The sequence below is a fragment of the Nerophis ophidion genome, linkage group LG26 (genome assembly GCF_033978795.1).
Source record: "Nerophis ophidion isolate RoL-2023_Sa linkage group LG26, RoL_Noph_v1.0, whole genome shotgun sequence".
Lineage (NCBI taxonomy): Eukaryota > Metazoa > Chordata > Actinopteri > Syngnathiformes > Syngnathidae > Nerophis > Nerophis ophidion.
In genome coordinates, this window is record NC_084636.1 from 2,713,260 (window position 1) to 2,730,759 (window position 17,500).

Genomic DNA, 17,500 nt, shown 5'->3' on the forward strand with positions numbered 1-17,500 from the left:
GTTTTTGTTCGTCGTATTTCTTACAAAAGACCGATAATCGCTCGGAACAGGTGGAGGGTCGGCAACAGACCAAAGGCCCGACATTGTAATACATGTCACTTCCTACAAGAGTGTGGTAAACACTTTAAAACTACCAAGGACACGTCATTTTGTGTGTTTGCAGCTTTAAATGCAAATGTGAGACAAGAGCAAACAAGTCTTTCCATTTTCTGCGCGTTCTAAATAGTAAAATACTGCTAGCAAGAGGTGACCAACGACGTAGATGAATAAAATTGCTCCATTTACATGCCGTGACCTGCATATTAAACAAATTATAGTGACTCGGGGTATAAAAAAAAGTGGACTTTCGAATGAATTGTGACGGTCAAAATTAGTATTTTTTTGCTGTTTTTTATTAGGCACTCAAGCAAATCATGTTGTTGATGTAGATGATCATATCTGATGTACACATTTTTTTTTAGAAAATAGATGTCTAGAATACTTTATTTGTATTGGACTATTTCATTATTAACCAAAACCAGTTTTCTTTTAAGTAATGTAAACATTTATTAGAGCTTTTTATATATTTGATGGAGAAGCGTAGTTAACCGGCACCCAATGTTATTAAATAAATATTGATTTTTATTCCAAAATTGTTTTACATTGAATGGAATCGTTACCCACAAGAACCGAATCACTCGGAACAGGTGGAGGGTCGGCAACAGACCAAAGGCCCGACATTGTAATACATGTCAGTTCTTACAAGAGTGTGGTAAACACTTTAAAACTACTGAGGACACGCTAGTTCTGTGCGTCTGTAGCTTTAAATGTACATGTGAGACAAGAGCAAACAAGTCTTTCCATTTTCTGCGCGTTCTAAATAGTAAAAAACTGCTAGCAAGAGGCGGCCAACGACGTAGATGAATAAAATGCTCCATTTACATGCCGTGACCTGCATATTAAACAAATTATAGTGACTCGGAGTAGAAAAAAAAGTGGACTTTCGAATGAATTGTTACGGTCAAAATTAGTATTTTTTTGTTGTTGTTGTTTTTTATTAGGCACTCAAGCAAATCATCAGGGACGGCGTGGCGCAGTGGAAGAGTGGCCGTGCGCAACCCGAGGGTCACTGGTTCAAATCCCACCTAGTACCAACCTCGTCACATCCGTTGTGTCCTGAGCAAGACACTTCACCCTTGCTCCTGATGGGTGCTGGTTGACGCCTTGCATGGCAGCTCCCTCCATCAGTGTGTGAATGTGTGTGTGAATGGGTAAATGTGGAAGTAGTGTCAAAGCGCTTTGAGTACCTTGAAGGTAGAAAAGTGCTATACAAGTACAACCCATTTATTAATTTATTTATTTATGTTGTTGATGTAGATGATCATATCTGATGTACACATTTTTTTTTAGAAAATAGATGTCTAGAATACTTTATTTGTATTGGACTATTTCATTATTAACCAAAACCAGTTTTCTTGTAAGTAATGTAAACATTTATTAGAGCTTTTTATATATTTGATGGAGGAGCGTAGTTAACCGGCACCCAATGTTATTAAATAAATATTGATTTTTATTCCAAAATTGTTTTACATTGAATGGAATCGTTACCCACAAGAACCGAATCACTCGGAACAGGTGGAGGGTCGGCAACAGACCAAAGGCCCGACATTGTAATACATGTCACTTCCTACAAGAGTGTGGTAAACACTTTAAAACTACTGAGGACACGCTAGTTCTGTGTGTCTGTAGCTTTAAATGCAAATGTGAGACAAGAGCAAACAAGTCTTTCCATTTTTCTGCGCGTTCTAAGTCGTAAAAAACTGCTAGCAAGAGGCGGCCAACTACGTAGATGAATAAAAATGCTCCATTTACATGCCGTGACCTGCATATTAAACAAATTATAGTGACTCGGGGTATAAAAAAAAGTGGACTTTCGAATGAATTGTGACGGTCAAAATTTGTATTTTTTTGCTGTTTTTTATAAGGCACTCAAATCATGTTGTTGATGTAGATGATCATATCTGATATACACATTTTTTTTTAGATAAGAGATGTCTAGAATACTTTATTTGTATTGGACTATTTCATTATTAACCAAAAACAGTTTTCTTTTAAGTAATGTAAACATTTATTAGAGCTTTTTATATATTTGATGGAGGAGCGTAGTCAACCGGCACCCAATGTTATTAAATAAATATTGATTTTTATTCCAAAATTGTTTTACATTGAATGGAATCGTTACCCACAAGAACCGAATCGCTCGGAACAGGTGGAGGGTCGGCAACAGACCAAAGGCCCGACATTGTAATACATGTCACTTCCTACAAGAGTGTGGTAAACACTTTAAAACTACCGAGGACACGTCATTTTGTGTGTTTGCAGCTTTAAATGCAAATGTGAGACACGAGCAAACAAGTCTTTCCATTTTCTCTGCATTCTAAATAGTAAAAAACTGCCGGACACTGCTTGACAACATAGCACTTTACCTAATAAGCTAAAAGACGGGGCTGGAGAAAGTTCCTTCCACGTTCTTTTTGTACGTCGTATTTCTTACAAAAGACCGATAAATGCTCGGAACAGGTGGAGGGTCGGCAACAGACCAAAGGCCCGACATTGTGCGTAGCGAAGCCTGTTTTTTTTTGTGTTTGTGTGTTGTTGTTTTTTAGTGGCGAGCACATGCTAACACGTCTTCTTGCCGTACGTGACAAACTACATTAGTAACGCTACGGAGGAGACAAACGCTAGCAACACTAGCATTAGCTGCGTGAGCTACATGCTAACACCGCACTTACATTTTAACAGCTTCATTGTGTTCGGTTGGCTCAAAAAAACACCAAAAATACTATTAAATCTACAAAAAAAAACTCCTACCGTTGGCAGAGCTCCAGGTTTTATTTTACGATGCGTAGCGAAGCTTGTTTTTTTTTTTTTTTTGTTTATTTAGTGGCGAGCACATGCTAACACGTCTTCTTGCCGTACGTGACAAACTACATTAGTACACATTGCAGGAGACAAAACGCTAGTGATGCTAACATAGCTATGCAAGCTACATGCTAACACCACACTTACATTTTAACAGCTTCATTGTGTTCGGTTGGCTCAAAAAAACACCAAAAATACTATTAAATCTACAAAAAAAACCTCATACAGTTGTGTAGCGAAGCCTGTTTTTTTTTGTGTTTGTGTGTTGTTGTTTTTTAGTGGCGAGCACATGCTAACACGTCTTCTTGCCGTACGTGACAAACTACATTAGTAACGCTACGGAGGAGACAAACGCTAGCAACACTAGCATTAGCTGCGTGAGCTACATGCTAACAGCGCACTCACATTTTAACAGCTTCTTTTTGTTCGGTTGGCTCAAAAATAAACAAAAAATAAAACAAATTGACAAAAAAAAAAAACCTACAGTTGGCAGAGCTCCAGGTTTTATTTTACGATGAGTAGCGAAGCCTGTTTTTTTTGGTGTTTTTTTGTTTTTTTAGTGGCGAGGACATGCTAACACGTCTTCTTGCCGTACGTGACAAACTACATTAGTACACATTGGAGGAGACAAAACGCTAGTGATGCTAACATAGCTATGCGAGCTACATGCTAACACCACACTTACATTTTAACAGCTTCATTGTGATTGGTTGGCTCAAAAAAACACCAAAAATACTATTAAATCTACAAAAAAAAACTCATACAGTTGTGTAGCGAAGCCTGTTTTTTTTTGTGTTTGTGTGTTGTTGTTTTTTAGTAGCGAGCACATGCTAACACGTCTTCTTGCCGTACGTGACAAACTACATTAGTACACATTGGAGGAGACAAAACGCTAGTGATGCTAACATAGCTATGCGAGCTACATGCTAACACCACACTTACATTTTAACAGCTTCATTGTGATTGGTTGGCTCAAAAAAACACCAAAAATACTATTAAATCTACAAAAAAAAACTCATACAGTTGTGTAGCGAAGCCTGTTTTTTTTTGTGTTTGTGTGTTGTTGTTTTTTAGTAGCGAGCACATGCTAACACGTCTTCTTGCCGTACGTGACAAACTACATTAGTACACATTGGAGGAGACAAAACGCTAGTGATGCTAACATAGCTATGCGAGCTACATGCTAACACCGCACTTACATTTTAACAGCTTCATTGGGTTCGGTTGGCTCAAAAAAACACCAAAAATACTATTAAATCTACAAAAAAAATCTCCTACCGTTGGCAGAGCTCCAGGTTTTATTTTAAGATGCGTAGCGAAGCTTGTTTTTTTTTTTTTTTTTTGTTTAGTTAGTGGCGAGCACATGCTAACACGTCTTCTTGCCGTACGTGACAAACTACATTAGTACACATTGGAGGAGACAAAACGCTAGTGATGCTAACATAGCTATGCGAGCGACATGCTAACACCACACTTACATTTTAACAGCTTCATTGTGTTCGGTTGGCTCAAAAAAACACCAAAAATACTATTAAATCTACAAAAAAAAACTCATACAGTTGTGTAGCGAAGCCTGTTTTTTTTTGTGTTTGTGTGTTGTTGTTTTTTAGTGGCGAGCACATGCTAACACGTCTTCTTGCCGTACGTGACAAACTACATTAGTAACGCTACGGAGGAGACAAACGCTAGCAACACTAGCATTAGCTGAGTGAGCTACATGCTAACACCACACTCACATTTTAACAGCTTCTTTTTGTTCGGTTGGCTCAAAAATAAACAAAAAATAAAACAAATTTACAAAAAAAAACTCCTACAGTTGGCAGAGCTCCAGGTTTTATTTTACGATGCGTAGCGAAGCCTGTTTTTTTTTTGTTTTTTTAGTGGCGAGCACATGCTAACACGTCTTTTTGCCGTACGTGACAAACTACATTAGTACACATTGGAGGAGACAAAACGCTAGTGATGCTAACATAGCTATGCGAGCTACATGCTAGCACCACACTTACATTTTAACAGCTTCATTGTGTTCGGTTGGCTCAAAAAAACACCAAAAATATTATTAAATCTACAAAAAAAACCTCCTACCGTTGGCAGAGCTCCAGGTTTTATTTTAAGATGCGTAGCGAAGCTTGTTTTTTTTTTTTTTTTTTGTTTATTTAGTGGCGAGCACATGCTAACACGTCTTCTTGCCGTACGTGACAAACTACAATAGTACACATTGGAGGAGACAAAACGCTAGTGATGCTAACATAGCTATGCGAGCTACATGCTAACACCGCACTTACATTTTAACAGCTTCATTGTGTTCGGTTGGCTCAAAAAAACACCAAAAAGATTATTAAATCTACAAAAAAAATCTCCTACAGTTGGCAGAGCTCCAGGTTTTATTTTAAGATGCGTAGCGAAGCCCGTTTTTTTTGTGTTTTTTTTTTTTCTGGGGAAAGAACATGCTAACACGTCTTCATTTAAGATGCGTAGCGAAGCCTTTTTTTTTTTTTTTTTGAGGTACGGCGGGGTTGTTTTTTTAGTGGCGAGCACATGCTAACACGTCTTCTTGCCGTACGTGACAAACTACATTAGTAACGCTACGGAGGAGACAAATGCTAGCAACACTAGCATTAGCTGCGTGAGCTACATGCTAACACCGCACTCACATTTTAACAGCTTCTTTTTGTTCGGTTGGCTCAAAAATAAACAAAAAATAAAACAAATTTACAAAAAAAACCTCCTACAGTTGGCAGAGCTCCAGGTTTTATTTTAAGATGCGTAGCGAAGCTTGTTTTTTTTTTTTTTTTTGTGTATTTAGTGGCGAGCACATGCTAACACGTCTTCTTGCCGTACGTGACAAACTACATTAGTACACATTGGAGGAGACAAAACGCTAGTGATCCTAACATAGCTATGCTAGCTACATGCTAACACCACACTTACATTTTAACAGCTTCATTGTGTTCGGTTGGCTCCAAAAACACCAAAAATACTATTAAATCCCCAAAAAAAACCTCATACAGTTGTGTAGCGAAGCCTGTTTTTTTTTTGTGTTTGTGTGTTGTTGTTTTTTAGTGGCGAGCACATGCTAACACGTCTTCTTGCCGTACGTGACAAACTACATTAGTAACGCTACGGAGGAGACAAACGCTAGCAACACTAGCATTAGCTGCGTAAGCTACATGCTAACACCGCACTCACATTTTAACAGCTTCTTTTTGTTCGGTTGGCTCAAAAATAAACAAAAAATAAAACAAATTTACAAAAAAAACCTCCTACAGTTGGCAGAGCTCCAGGTTTTATTTTAAGATGCGTAGCGAAGCTTGTTTTTTTTTTTTTTTTGTTTATTTAGTGGCGAGCACATGCTAACACGTCTTCTTGCCGTACGTGACAAACTACATTAGTACACATTGGAGGAGACAAAACGCTAGTGATCCTAACATAGCTATGCGAGCTACATGCTAACACCACACTTACATTTTAACAGCTTCATTGTGTTCGGTTGGCTCCAAAAACACCAAAAATACTATTAAATCCCCAAAAAAAACCTCATACAGTTGTGTAGCGAAGCCTGTTTTTTTTTTGTGTTTGTGTGTTGTTGTTTTTTAGTGGCGAGCACATGCTAACACGTCTTCTTGCCGTACGTGACAAACTACATTAGTAACGCTACGGAGGAGACAAACGCTAGCAACACTAGCATTAGCTGCGTAAGCTACATGCTAACACCACACTCACATTTTAACAGCTTCTTTTTGTTCGGTTGGCTCAAAAATAAACAAAAAATAAAACAAATTTACAAAAAAAAACTCCTACAGTTGGCAGAGCTCCAGGTTTTATTTTACGATGCGTAGCGAAGCCTGTTTTTTTTTGGTGATTTTTTTTTTTAGTGGCGAGCACATGCTAACACGTCTTTTTGCCGTACGTGACAAACTACATTAGTACACATTGGAGGAGACAAAACGCTAGTGATGCTAACATAGCTATGCGAGCTACATGCTAACACCGCACTTACATTTTAACAGCTTTATTGTGTTCGGTTGGCTCAAAAAACACAAAAAAAAACAAAAATACTATTAAATCTACAAAAACAAACTCCTACAGTTAGCAGAGCTCCAGGTTTTATTTTACGATGCGTAGCGAAGCCTGTTTTTTTTGGTGTTTTTTTGTTTTTTTAGTGGCGAGCACATGCTAACACGTCTTCTTGCCATACGTGACAAACTACATTAGTACACATTGGAGGAGACAAAACGCTAGTGATGCTACCATAGCTATGCGAGCTACATGCTAACACCGTACTTACATTTTAACAGCTTTATTGTGTTCGGTTGGCTCAAAAAACACAAAAAAAAACAAAAATACTATTAAATCTACAAAAACAAACTCCTACAGTTAGCAGAGCTCCAGGTTTTATTTTACGATGCGTAGCGAAGCCTGTTTTTTTTGGTGTTTTTTTGTTTTTTTAGTGGCGAGCACATGCTAACACGTCTTCTTGCCATACGTGACAAACTACATTAGTACACATTGGAGGAGACAAAACGCTAGTGATGCTACCATAGCTATGCGAGCTACATGCTAACACCGTACTTACATTTTAACAGCTTTATTGTGTTCGGTTGGCTCAAAAAACACAAAAAAAAACAAAAATACTATTAAATCTACAAAAACAAACTCCTACTGTTAGCAGAGCTCCAGGTTTTATTTTACGATGCGTAGCGAAGCCTGTTTTTTTTGGGTGATTTTTTTTTTTTAGTGGCGAGCACATGCTAACACGTCTTCTTGCCGTACGTGACAAACTACATTAGTACACATTGGAGGAGACAAAACGCTAGTGATGCTAACATAGCTATGCGAGCTACATGCTAACACCGCACTTACATTTTAACAGCTTTATTGTGTTCGGTTGGCTCAAAAAACACACAAAAAAACAAAAATACTATTAAATCTACAAAAACAAACTCCTACAGTTAGCAGAGCTCCAGGTTTTATTTTAAGATGCGTAGCAAAGCCCTTTTTTTTTTTTTTTTTTCTAGTGGAAAGCACATGCTAGCACGTTTTCATTTAAGATGCGTAGCGAAGCCTTTTTTTTTTTTTTGGAGGGGGGGTGCATATCCCAACACTAGTATCTACAGTAGGAATTAGTTTTTGGCCTATTTATTTCGTCATAGTTAAAATATTACATATTTCAGTAGGATCGCCATAAAAAAAAAATATTTTCCTGGTCCGCACGTGACTTTTTTCCCAATCATGGGAAGTGCAGACCAGTAAGGAGGCGTCACCCCCCGTGGTTGTGCAAAAGGCCAAAAGGTGTCAAATGGGAAAAAGACAGCTATTATTGATCGATAAAAGCGGGTGAGACTAGTCAATTGGCGGAGGCACGGAGGCCTGGGGGTGTAATTAATGACAGCAGACATGATGGCGGCCGCTGGAGTCGCCGCCCGCCATCAGCACTTGTTGATCCCAGCTGGAGTGCTTTTGAGAGTGCGAGTAACATCAGTGATGTCATTCCTCCACGGACAGATGTTTCCCGAAGGGTGAGGCAAAGGCCACGTTTGTCTTCCCGGACACGGGCGTGCAGCTGTCTTCCCACACTCCCCCCGCTCCGTGTCGGGGTCCTACCTGAGCGCAGCTGCTTGATGCGTCCGTCGCTGGCGCCCACGTCCACGGGCAGGAAGTCCTTCAGCCAGAAGATCTCCGGGTCGGGGTTGCCGCTGGCGGCACACAACATGGTGGCGGTGCGCGTCCTCTCCACCACCTTCAGCTGGGGGCCCATGTCGATGGTGGGGAAGCCGTGGGGGATCTGGTCCTCTGGGGAGCAACGGGGAGACCATGAGGCACCGCCCGACAAACACAGCTGGCTTTTAGCACCTGGGAGTCCCCCCACATTCTTTTCAGGCAAGGAAAAACTCAAGGGTGTGGAGACTCCCGCTCCTAGGTGAGTGGCTACAATGTGGTTTCAGAACTAAATTCTTGGACAAACTAACTGAATAGCATAAGCAGGGTGGGGCTATGGACTACAAAAAAAGATGGCGGACATCTTAAAAAAAACGACGAGATTTTAGGTGTTGCAAATCATTATGATGTATGGACTACAAAAAAAGATGGCAGACAGATTAAAAAACTACAAGAGAAACCATTAACTTCTTCCTGTTGAGGTCGTAAATCATTATGATGACTGGATTACAAAAAAAGATGGCGGACAGTATAAAAAACTACAAAAGAAAATAGCAACTTCTTTCTGTAGGGGTCATGAATCATGACACATGGACTACAAAAAAGATAGCGGACAGCATAAAAAACTACAAGAGAAACGATCAACTTCTTCCTGTAGGGGTCGTAAGTCATTATGATGACTGGACTACAAAAAAAGATGGCGGACAGTATAAAAAACTACAAAAGAAAATAGCAACTTCTTTCTGTAGGGGTCATAAATTATGACACATGGACTACAAAAAAAGATGGCGGACATCTTAAAAAAACGACGAGAAAAAACCTGCTTCGGATTTTAGGTGTTGCAAATCATTATGATGTATGGACTACAAAAAAAGATGGCAGACAGATTAAAAAACTACAAGAGAAACTATCAACTTCTTCCTGTTGAGGTCGTAAATCATTATGATGACTGGACTACAAAAAAAGATGGCGGACAGTATAAAAAACTACAAAAGAAAATAGCAACTTCTTTCAGTAGGGGTCATAAATTATGACACATGGACTACAAAAAAAGATAGCGGACAGCATACAAAACTACAAGAGAAACTATCAACTTCTTCCTGTTGAGGTCGTAAGTCATTATGATGACTGGACTACAAAAAAAGATGGCGGACAGTATAAAAAACTACAAAAGAAAATAGCAACTTCTTTCAGTAGGGGTCATAAATTATGACACATGGACTACAAAAAAAGATAGCGGACAGCATACAAAACTACAACAGAAACTATCAACTTCTTCCTGTTGAGGTCGTAAATCATTATGATGACTGGATTACAAAAAAAAGATGGCGGACAGATTAAAAAAACTACAAAAGAAAATACCAACTTCTTTCTGTAGGGGTCATGAATCATGACACATGGACTACAAAAAAAGATAGCGGACAGCATAAAAAACTACAAGAGAAACTATCAGCTTCTTCCTGTAGGGGTCGTAAGTCATTATGATGACTGGACTACAAAAAAAGATGGCGGACAGTATAAAACACTACAAAAGAAAATAGCAACTTCTTTCAGTAGGGGTCATAAATTATGACACATGGACTACAAAAAAAGATAGCGGACAGCATACAAAACTACAAGAGAAACTATCAACTTCTTCCTGTAGGGGTCGTAAGTCATTATGATGACTGGACTACAAAAAAAGATGGCGGACAGTATATAAAACTACAAAAGAAAATAGCAACTTCTTTCTGTAGGGGTCATAAATTATGACACATGGACTACAAAAAAAGATAGCGGACAGCATAAAAAAACTACAAGAGAACATACCAACTTCTTCCTGTAGGGGTCAAAAATCCTTATGATTTTGGTTGACGTCTTTAAAAAACTACGAGAAAATACCAACTATTGACTTTAGGGATAGTGAATCATGATAACATTGGACTACAAAAAATGGCAAACAAACTACAAGAGAAAATACCAACTACTTCCTGTAGGGGTCATAAATCATTATGACATATTACAAAAAGAGATAACAGACATCTTAAAAACTATGACAAAATACCAACTTCTTCCTGTAGGGGTCATAAATCATTATGACATATGGACTACAAAAAAAGATGGCGGACATCTTAAAAAAACGACGAGAAAAAACCTGCTTCGGATTTTAGGTGTTGCAAATCATTATGATGTATGGACTACAAAAAAAGATGGCAGACAGATTAAAAAACTACAAGAGAAACTATCAACTTCTTCCTGTTGAGGTCGTAAATCATTATGATGACTGGATTACAAAAAAAAGATGGCGGACAGATTAAAAAACTACAAAAGAAAATACCAACTTCTTTCTGTAGGGGTCATGAATCATGACACATGGACTACAAAAAAAGATAGCGGACAGCATAAAAAACTACAAGAGAAACTATCAACTTCTTCCTGTAGGGGTCGTAAGTCATTATGATGACTGGACTACAAAAAAAGATGGCGGACAGTATAAAAAACTACAAAAGAAAATAGCAACTTCTTTCTGTAGGGGTCATAAATTATGACACATGGACTACAAAAAAAGATAGCGGACAGCATACAAAACTACAAGAGAAACTATCAACTTCTTCCTGTAGGGGTCATAAATCATTATGATGACTGGACTACAAAAAAAGATGGCAGACAGATTAAAAAACTACAAGAGAAACTATCAACTTCTTCCTGTTGAGGTCGTAAATCATTATGATGACTGGATTACAAAAAAAAGATGGCGGACAGATTAAAAAAACTACAAAAGAAAATACCAACTTCTTCCTGTAGGGGTCATAAATCATTATGATGACTGGATTACAAAAAAAAGATGGCGGACAGATTAAAAAACTACAAAAGAAAATAGCAACTTCTTTCTGTAGGGGTCATAAATTATGACACATGGACTACAAAAAAAGATAGCGGACAGATTAAAAAACTACAAGAGAAACTATCAACTTCTTCCTGTAGGGGTCGTAAGTCATTATGATGACTGGACTACAAAAAAAGATGGCGGACAGTATAAAAAACTACAAAAGAAAATAGCAACTTCTTTCAGTAGGGGTCATAAATTATGACACATGGACTACAAAAAAAGATAGCGGACAGCATACAAAACTACAACAGAAACTATCAACTTCTTCCTGTTGAGGTCGTAAATCATTATGATGACTGGATTACAAAAAAAAGATGGCGGACAGATTAAAAAAACTACAAAAGAAAATACCAACTTCTTTCTGTAGGGGTCATGAATCATGACACATGGACTACAAAAAAGATAGCGGACAGCATAAAAAACTACAAGAGAAACTATCAACTTCTTCCTGTAGGGGTCGTAAGTCATTATGATGACTGGATTACAAAAAAAAGATGGCGGACAGATTAAAAAACTACAAAAGAAAATACCAACTTCTTTCTGTAGGGGTCATGAATCATGACACATGGACTACAAAAAAAGATAGCGGACAGCATAAAAAACTACAAGAGAAACTATCAACTTCTTCCTGTAGGGGTCGTAAGTCATTATGATGACTGGACTACAAAAAAAGATGGCGGACATCTTAAAAAACTACAAAAGAAAATAGCAACTTCTTTCTGTAGGGGTCATAAATTATGACACATGGACTACAAAAAAAGATAGCGGACAGCATACAAAACTACAAGAGAAACTATCAACTTCTTCCTGTAGGGGTCGTAAGTCATTATGATGACTGGACTACAAAAAAAGATGGCGGACATCTTAAAAAACTACAAAAGAAAATAGCAACTTCTTTCTGTAGGGGTCATAAATTATGACACATGGACTACAAAAAAAGATAGCGGACAGCATAAAAAACTACAAGAGAAACTATCAACTTCTTCCTGTAGGGGTCGTAAGTCATTATGATGACTGGACTACAAAAAAAGATGGCGGACAGATTAAAAAACTACAAAAGAAAATAGCAACTTCTTTCCGTAGGGGTCATAAATTATGACACATGGACTACAAAAAAAGATAGCGGACAGCATACAAAACTACAAGAGAAACTATCAACTTCTTCCTGTAGGGGTCGTAAGTCATTATGATGACTGGACTACAAAAAAAGATGGCGGACATCTTAAAAAACTACAAAAGAAAATAGCAACTTCTTTCTGTAGGGGTCATAAATTATGACACATGGACTACAAAAAAAGATAGCGGACAGCATACAAAACTACAAGAGAAACTATCAACTTCTTCCTCTAGGGGTCGTAAGTCATTATGATGACTGGACTACAAAAAAAGATGGCGGACAGTATAAAAAACTACAAAAGAAAATAGCAACTTCTTTCTGTAGGGGTCATAAATTATGACACATGGACTACAAAAAAAGATAGCGGACAGCATACAAAACTACAAGAGAAACTATCAACTTCTTCCTGTTGAGGTCGTAAATCATTATGATGACTGGACTACAAAAAAAGATGGCGGACAGTATAAAAAACTACAAAAGAAAATAGCAACTTCTTTCAGTAGGGGTCATGAATCATGACACATGGACTACAAAAAAAGATAGCGGACAGCATAAAAAACTACAAGAGAAACTATCAACTTCTTCCTGTAGGGGTCGTAAGTCATTATGATGACTGGACTACAAAAAAAGATAGCGGACAGCAAAAAAAAAACTACAAGAGAACATACCAACTTCTTCCTGTAGGGGTCAAAAATCCTTATGATTTTGGTTGACGTCTTTAAAAAACTACGAGAAAATACCAACTATTGACTTTAGGGATAGTGAATCATGATAACATTGGACTACAAAAAAATGGCGAACAAACTACAAGAGAAAATACCAACTTCTTCCTGTAGGGGTCATAAATCATTATGACGTCTGGACTACATCACATCTTAAAAAACTACCTAATTTGGAATTTAGGGGTCATAAATCATGACAAATGGACTGCAAAAAAAGATAGCGGACAGCATCAAAAAACTACAAAAGAAAATACCAACTTCTTCCTGTCGGGGTCTTAAATCCTTATGACATATGGACTACAAAAAAAGATGGTTGACGTCTTAAAAAAACTATGAGAAAATACCAACTATTGACTTTAGGATTAGTGAATTCTGATAGCATTGGACTACAAAAAAATGGCGGACAAACTACAAGAGAAAATACCAACTTCTTCCTGCAGGGGTCATAAATCATTATGACGTCTGGACTACAATGACATCTTAAAAAACTACGAGAAAAAACCTACTACGGAATTTAGGGGTCATAAATCATGATGACACATATGGACTACAAAAGAAGATGGCGGACAGCATAAAAATCTACAAAAAAATACCTATTTCTGAATTTACGGGTCACAAATCATGATGACATATGGACTACCAAAAAAAAAAAACGGCGGACAAACTACAAGAGAAAATACCAACTTCTTCCTGTCAGGGTCATAAATCATGACATCAGGACTACAAAAAAAGATGGCGGACAGCATAAAAACTACGAGAAAATACCAACTTTTGACTTTAGGGGTCGTAAATCATGATGTTATTGGACTACAAAAAAAATTGGCGACAAACTACAAGAGAAAATACCAACTTCTTCCTGTCGGGGTCATAAATCATGACCTCAGGACTACAAAAAAAGATGGCGGACAGCATGAAAAACTACAAGAGAAAATACCAACTTTTGACTTTAGGGATCGTGACTCATTATAACATATGGACTACGAAAAAAATAGCGGACGAACTCTGAGGGAAAATACCAACTTCTTCCTGTAGGGGTCGTAAATCTTTATGACATATGGACTACAAAAAGAGATGGCGGACATCTTAAAAAGCTACGAGAAAATACCAGCTTTTGACTTTAGGGCTCGTAAATCATTATGACGTCTGTACTACAAAAAAGATGGCGGACAAACTACAAGAGAAAATACCAACTTCTTCCTGTAAATCATTATGACGTCTGGACTACAATGACATCTTAAAAAACTACGAAAAAATACCTACTTCAGAATTTAAGGGTCATAAATCATGACACATGGACTACAAAAAAAGATGGCGGACAGCATAAAAATCTACAAAAAATACCTACTTTTGCATTTACGGGTCACAAATGATGATGACATATGGACTACGAAAAAAGACGGCGGACAAACTACAAGAGAAAATACCAACTTCTTCCTGTAGGGGTCATAAATCATGACGTCAGGACTACAAAAAAAGATGGCGGACAGCATAAAAACTACGAGAAAATACCAACTTCTTCTTGTAGGGGTCGTAAATCCTTATGACATATGGACTACAAAAAAAGATGGCGGAAAGCATAAAAAACTACAAGAGAAAATACCAACTTTTGACATCAGGGGTCGTAAATCATGATGATATTGGACTACAAAAAAAATTGGTGGCAAACTACAAGAGAAAATACCACCTTTTTCCTGTAGGGGTCATAAATCATGACTTCAGGACTACAAAAAAAGATGGCGGACAGCATAAAACACAAGAAAAAATACCAACTTTTGACTTTAGGGGTCGTAAATCATGATGATATTGGACTACAAAAAAAGATGGCGACAAACTACAAGAGAAAATACCAACTTTTTCCTGTAGGGGTCATAAATCATGACTTCAGAACTACAAAAAAAGATGGCGGACAGCATAAAAACCTACAAACTACCAACTTTTGACTTTAGGGATCGTGACTCATTATAACATATGGACTACAAAAAAATAGAGAACGAACTCCGAGGGAAAATACCAACTTCTTCCTGTAGGGGTCGTAACTCATTATGACATATGGACTACAAAAAAAGATGGTTGACATTAAAAAACTACAAGAGAAAATACCAACTTCTTCCTGTAGGGACCGTAAAAAATTATGACATGACTACAAAAAAGGTGGTGGACAGATTAAAAAACTACAAGCGATAATACCAACTTCTTCCTGTAGGGGGCGTATATTATAATGAGGTGTGGACTACAAAAACAACAGCTAGCGCCTCCTCCAGACTGGTACCACTGTGGGGATTATCCATGTGCAAGATGAACACTAGAAAACAGTAGAAGAAGCAGCACTGGAGGTCAGCAGTTAGCCATCTCCTCCTGCACTCGCCTTGGCAGGAATCGAAACTGAAAGTTAACTTGACATGTGTGTGCCGAGCGTACACACTTCTCCCTCTCTACTATTTGGTACACAACTCACTCAGGTGACATTTCCTCGCCATCTTATCACTCCCTCCCAACAAAAGTAGAAGGGGTCGCCCTGGCCTGCACGCCATCGGCGAGGTTTTAATGTCTTAAAAGCCAAAAAAAAAAGATAAGAGCCTTTAAAGCTAAACTGTCTTAAACATCCTTGGCTGCTGGTGAACTCCTGCTGAACTCTGGAGTCGTACACACACACACACACACACAAACACACACACACACACACTTGTATTTGTTACTTTCTTGAGAGCTGAGAAAATTAACAATATATACATACTATGCACATATAAAAAAAGGTAAACTTTTAGTTATTTAAAAAAAAAAGTACTTTAAGTTATTACAATATGGCTCTATATACATATTTATTGTATTAGTTTTGGCCAAAGGGGGCGTGTTTTAATTTCTTACACGCACTTGTTATTTCATATGTTGACCTGAGGAGGAGCATATTTAAAAGTGACACACAGTGGAGTGATGAATCAGGCTTTTCAATCCGGCAATCTGATGGACCAGTCTGGGTTTGGAGGTTGCCGGGCGAAGGCGACATTTCGGACTGCATTGTACCGAGTGTGAAGTTTGGTGGAGGAGGAATTATGGTGTGGGGTTGTTTTTCAGGAGTTGGGCTTGGCCCAACATGACTGTGCACCAGGGCAAAAAGCAAGGTCCAAAAAAGACATGAATGACAGAGTCTGGTGTAGATAAACTTGACTGGCCTGCACAGAGTCCTGACCTGAACCCAATAGAACACCGTTGGGATGAATTAGAACGGAGACAGAGCCAGGCCTTCTCCACATACATCAGTATATATATATATACATGTATATATGCACACATATATACATGTATATATATATACGAACCACGTTTCCATATGAGTTGGGAAATTGTGTTAGATGTAAATATAAACAGAATACAATGATTTGCAAATCCTTTTCAACCCATATTCAGTTGAATATGCTACAAAGACAACATATTTGATGTTCAAACTTATAATATTTTTTTTTTTTGCAAATAATAATTAACTTGGAATTTCATGGCTGCAACACGTGCCAAAGTAGTTGGGAAAGGGCATGTTCACCACTGTGTTACATCACCTTTTCTTTTAACAACACTCAATAAACGTTTGGGAACTGAGGAAAAAACTAATTATTGAAGCTTTGAACGTGGAATTCTTTCCCATTCTTGTTTTATGTAGAGCTTCAGTCCTTCAACAGTCCGGGGTCTCCGCTGTTGTATTTTACGCTTCATAATGCGCCACACATTTTCCATGGGAGACAGGTCTGGACTGCAGGCGGGCCAGAAAAGTACCCGCACTCTTTTACTACGAAACCACGCTGTTGTAACTTGTGGCTTGGCATTGTTTTACTGAAATAAGCAGGGGCGTCCATGAAAAAGACGTTAGTTGGCAGCATATGTTGTTCCAAAACCTGTATGTACCTTTCAGCATTAATGGTGCCTCCACAGATGTGTAAGTTACCCAATGCCTTGGGCACTAATGCACCCCCAAACCATCACACATGCTGGCTTTTCAACTTTGCGTCGATAACAGTCTGGATGGTTCGCTTCCCCTTTGGTCCGGATGACACGATGTGGAATATTTCCAAAAACAATTTGAAATGTGGACTCGTCAGACCACAGAACACTTTTCCACTTTGCATCAGTCCATCTTAGATGATCTCAGGCCCAGATAAGCCAGCGGCGTTTCTGGATGTTGTTGATAAATGGCTTGCGCTTTGCATAGTAGAGCTTTAACTTGCACTTACAGATGTAGCGACA

At 38.2% G+C, this 17,500-nt stretch overlaps 1 protein-coding gene across 6 annotated transcripts in view; it reads right to left on the minus strand.

Moving 5' to 3' along the window:
- The window catches only part of ptprfa (protein tyrosine phosphatase receptor type Fa), a 268,805-nt gene that overhangs the window by 130,281 nt on the left and 121,024 nt on the right, over window positions 1–17,500 (minus strand). For all 6 annotated transcript variants that reach the window (XM_061888749.1, XM_061888750.1, XM_061888752.1 and 3 more), the window contains one exon: window positions 8,506–8,694. In XM_061888749.1, coding sequence (XP_061744733.1) covers window positions 8,506–8,694 — 189 coding nt within the window. The remainder of the gene's footprint in view (window positions 1–8,505; window positions 8,695–17,500) is intronic.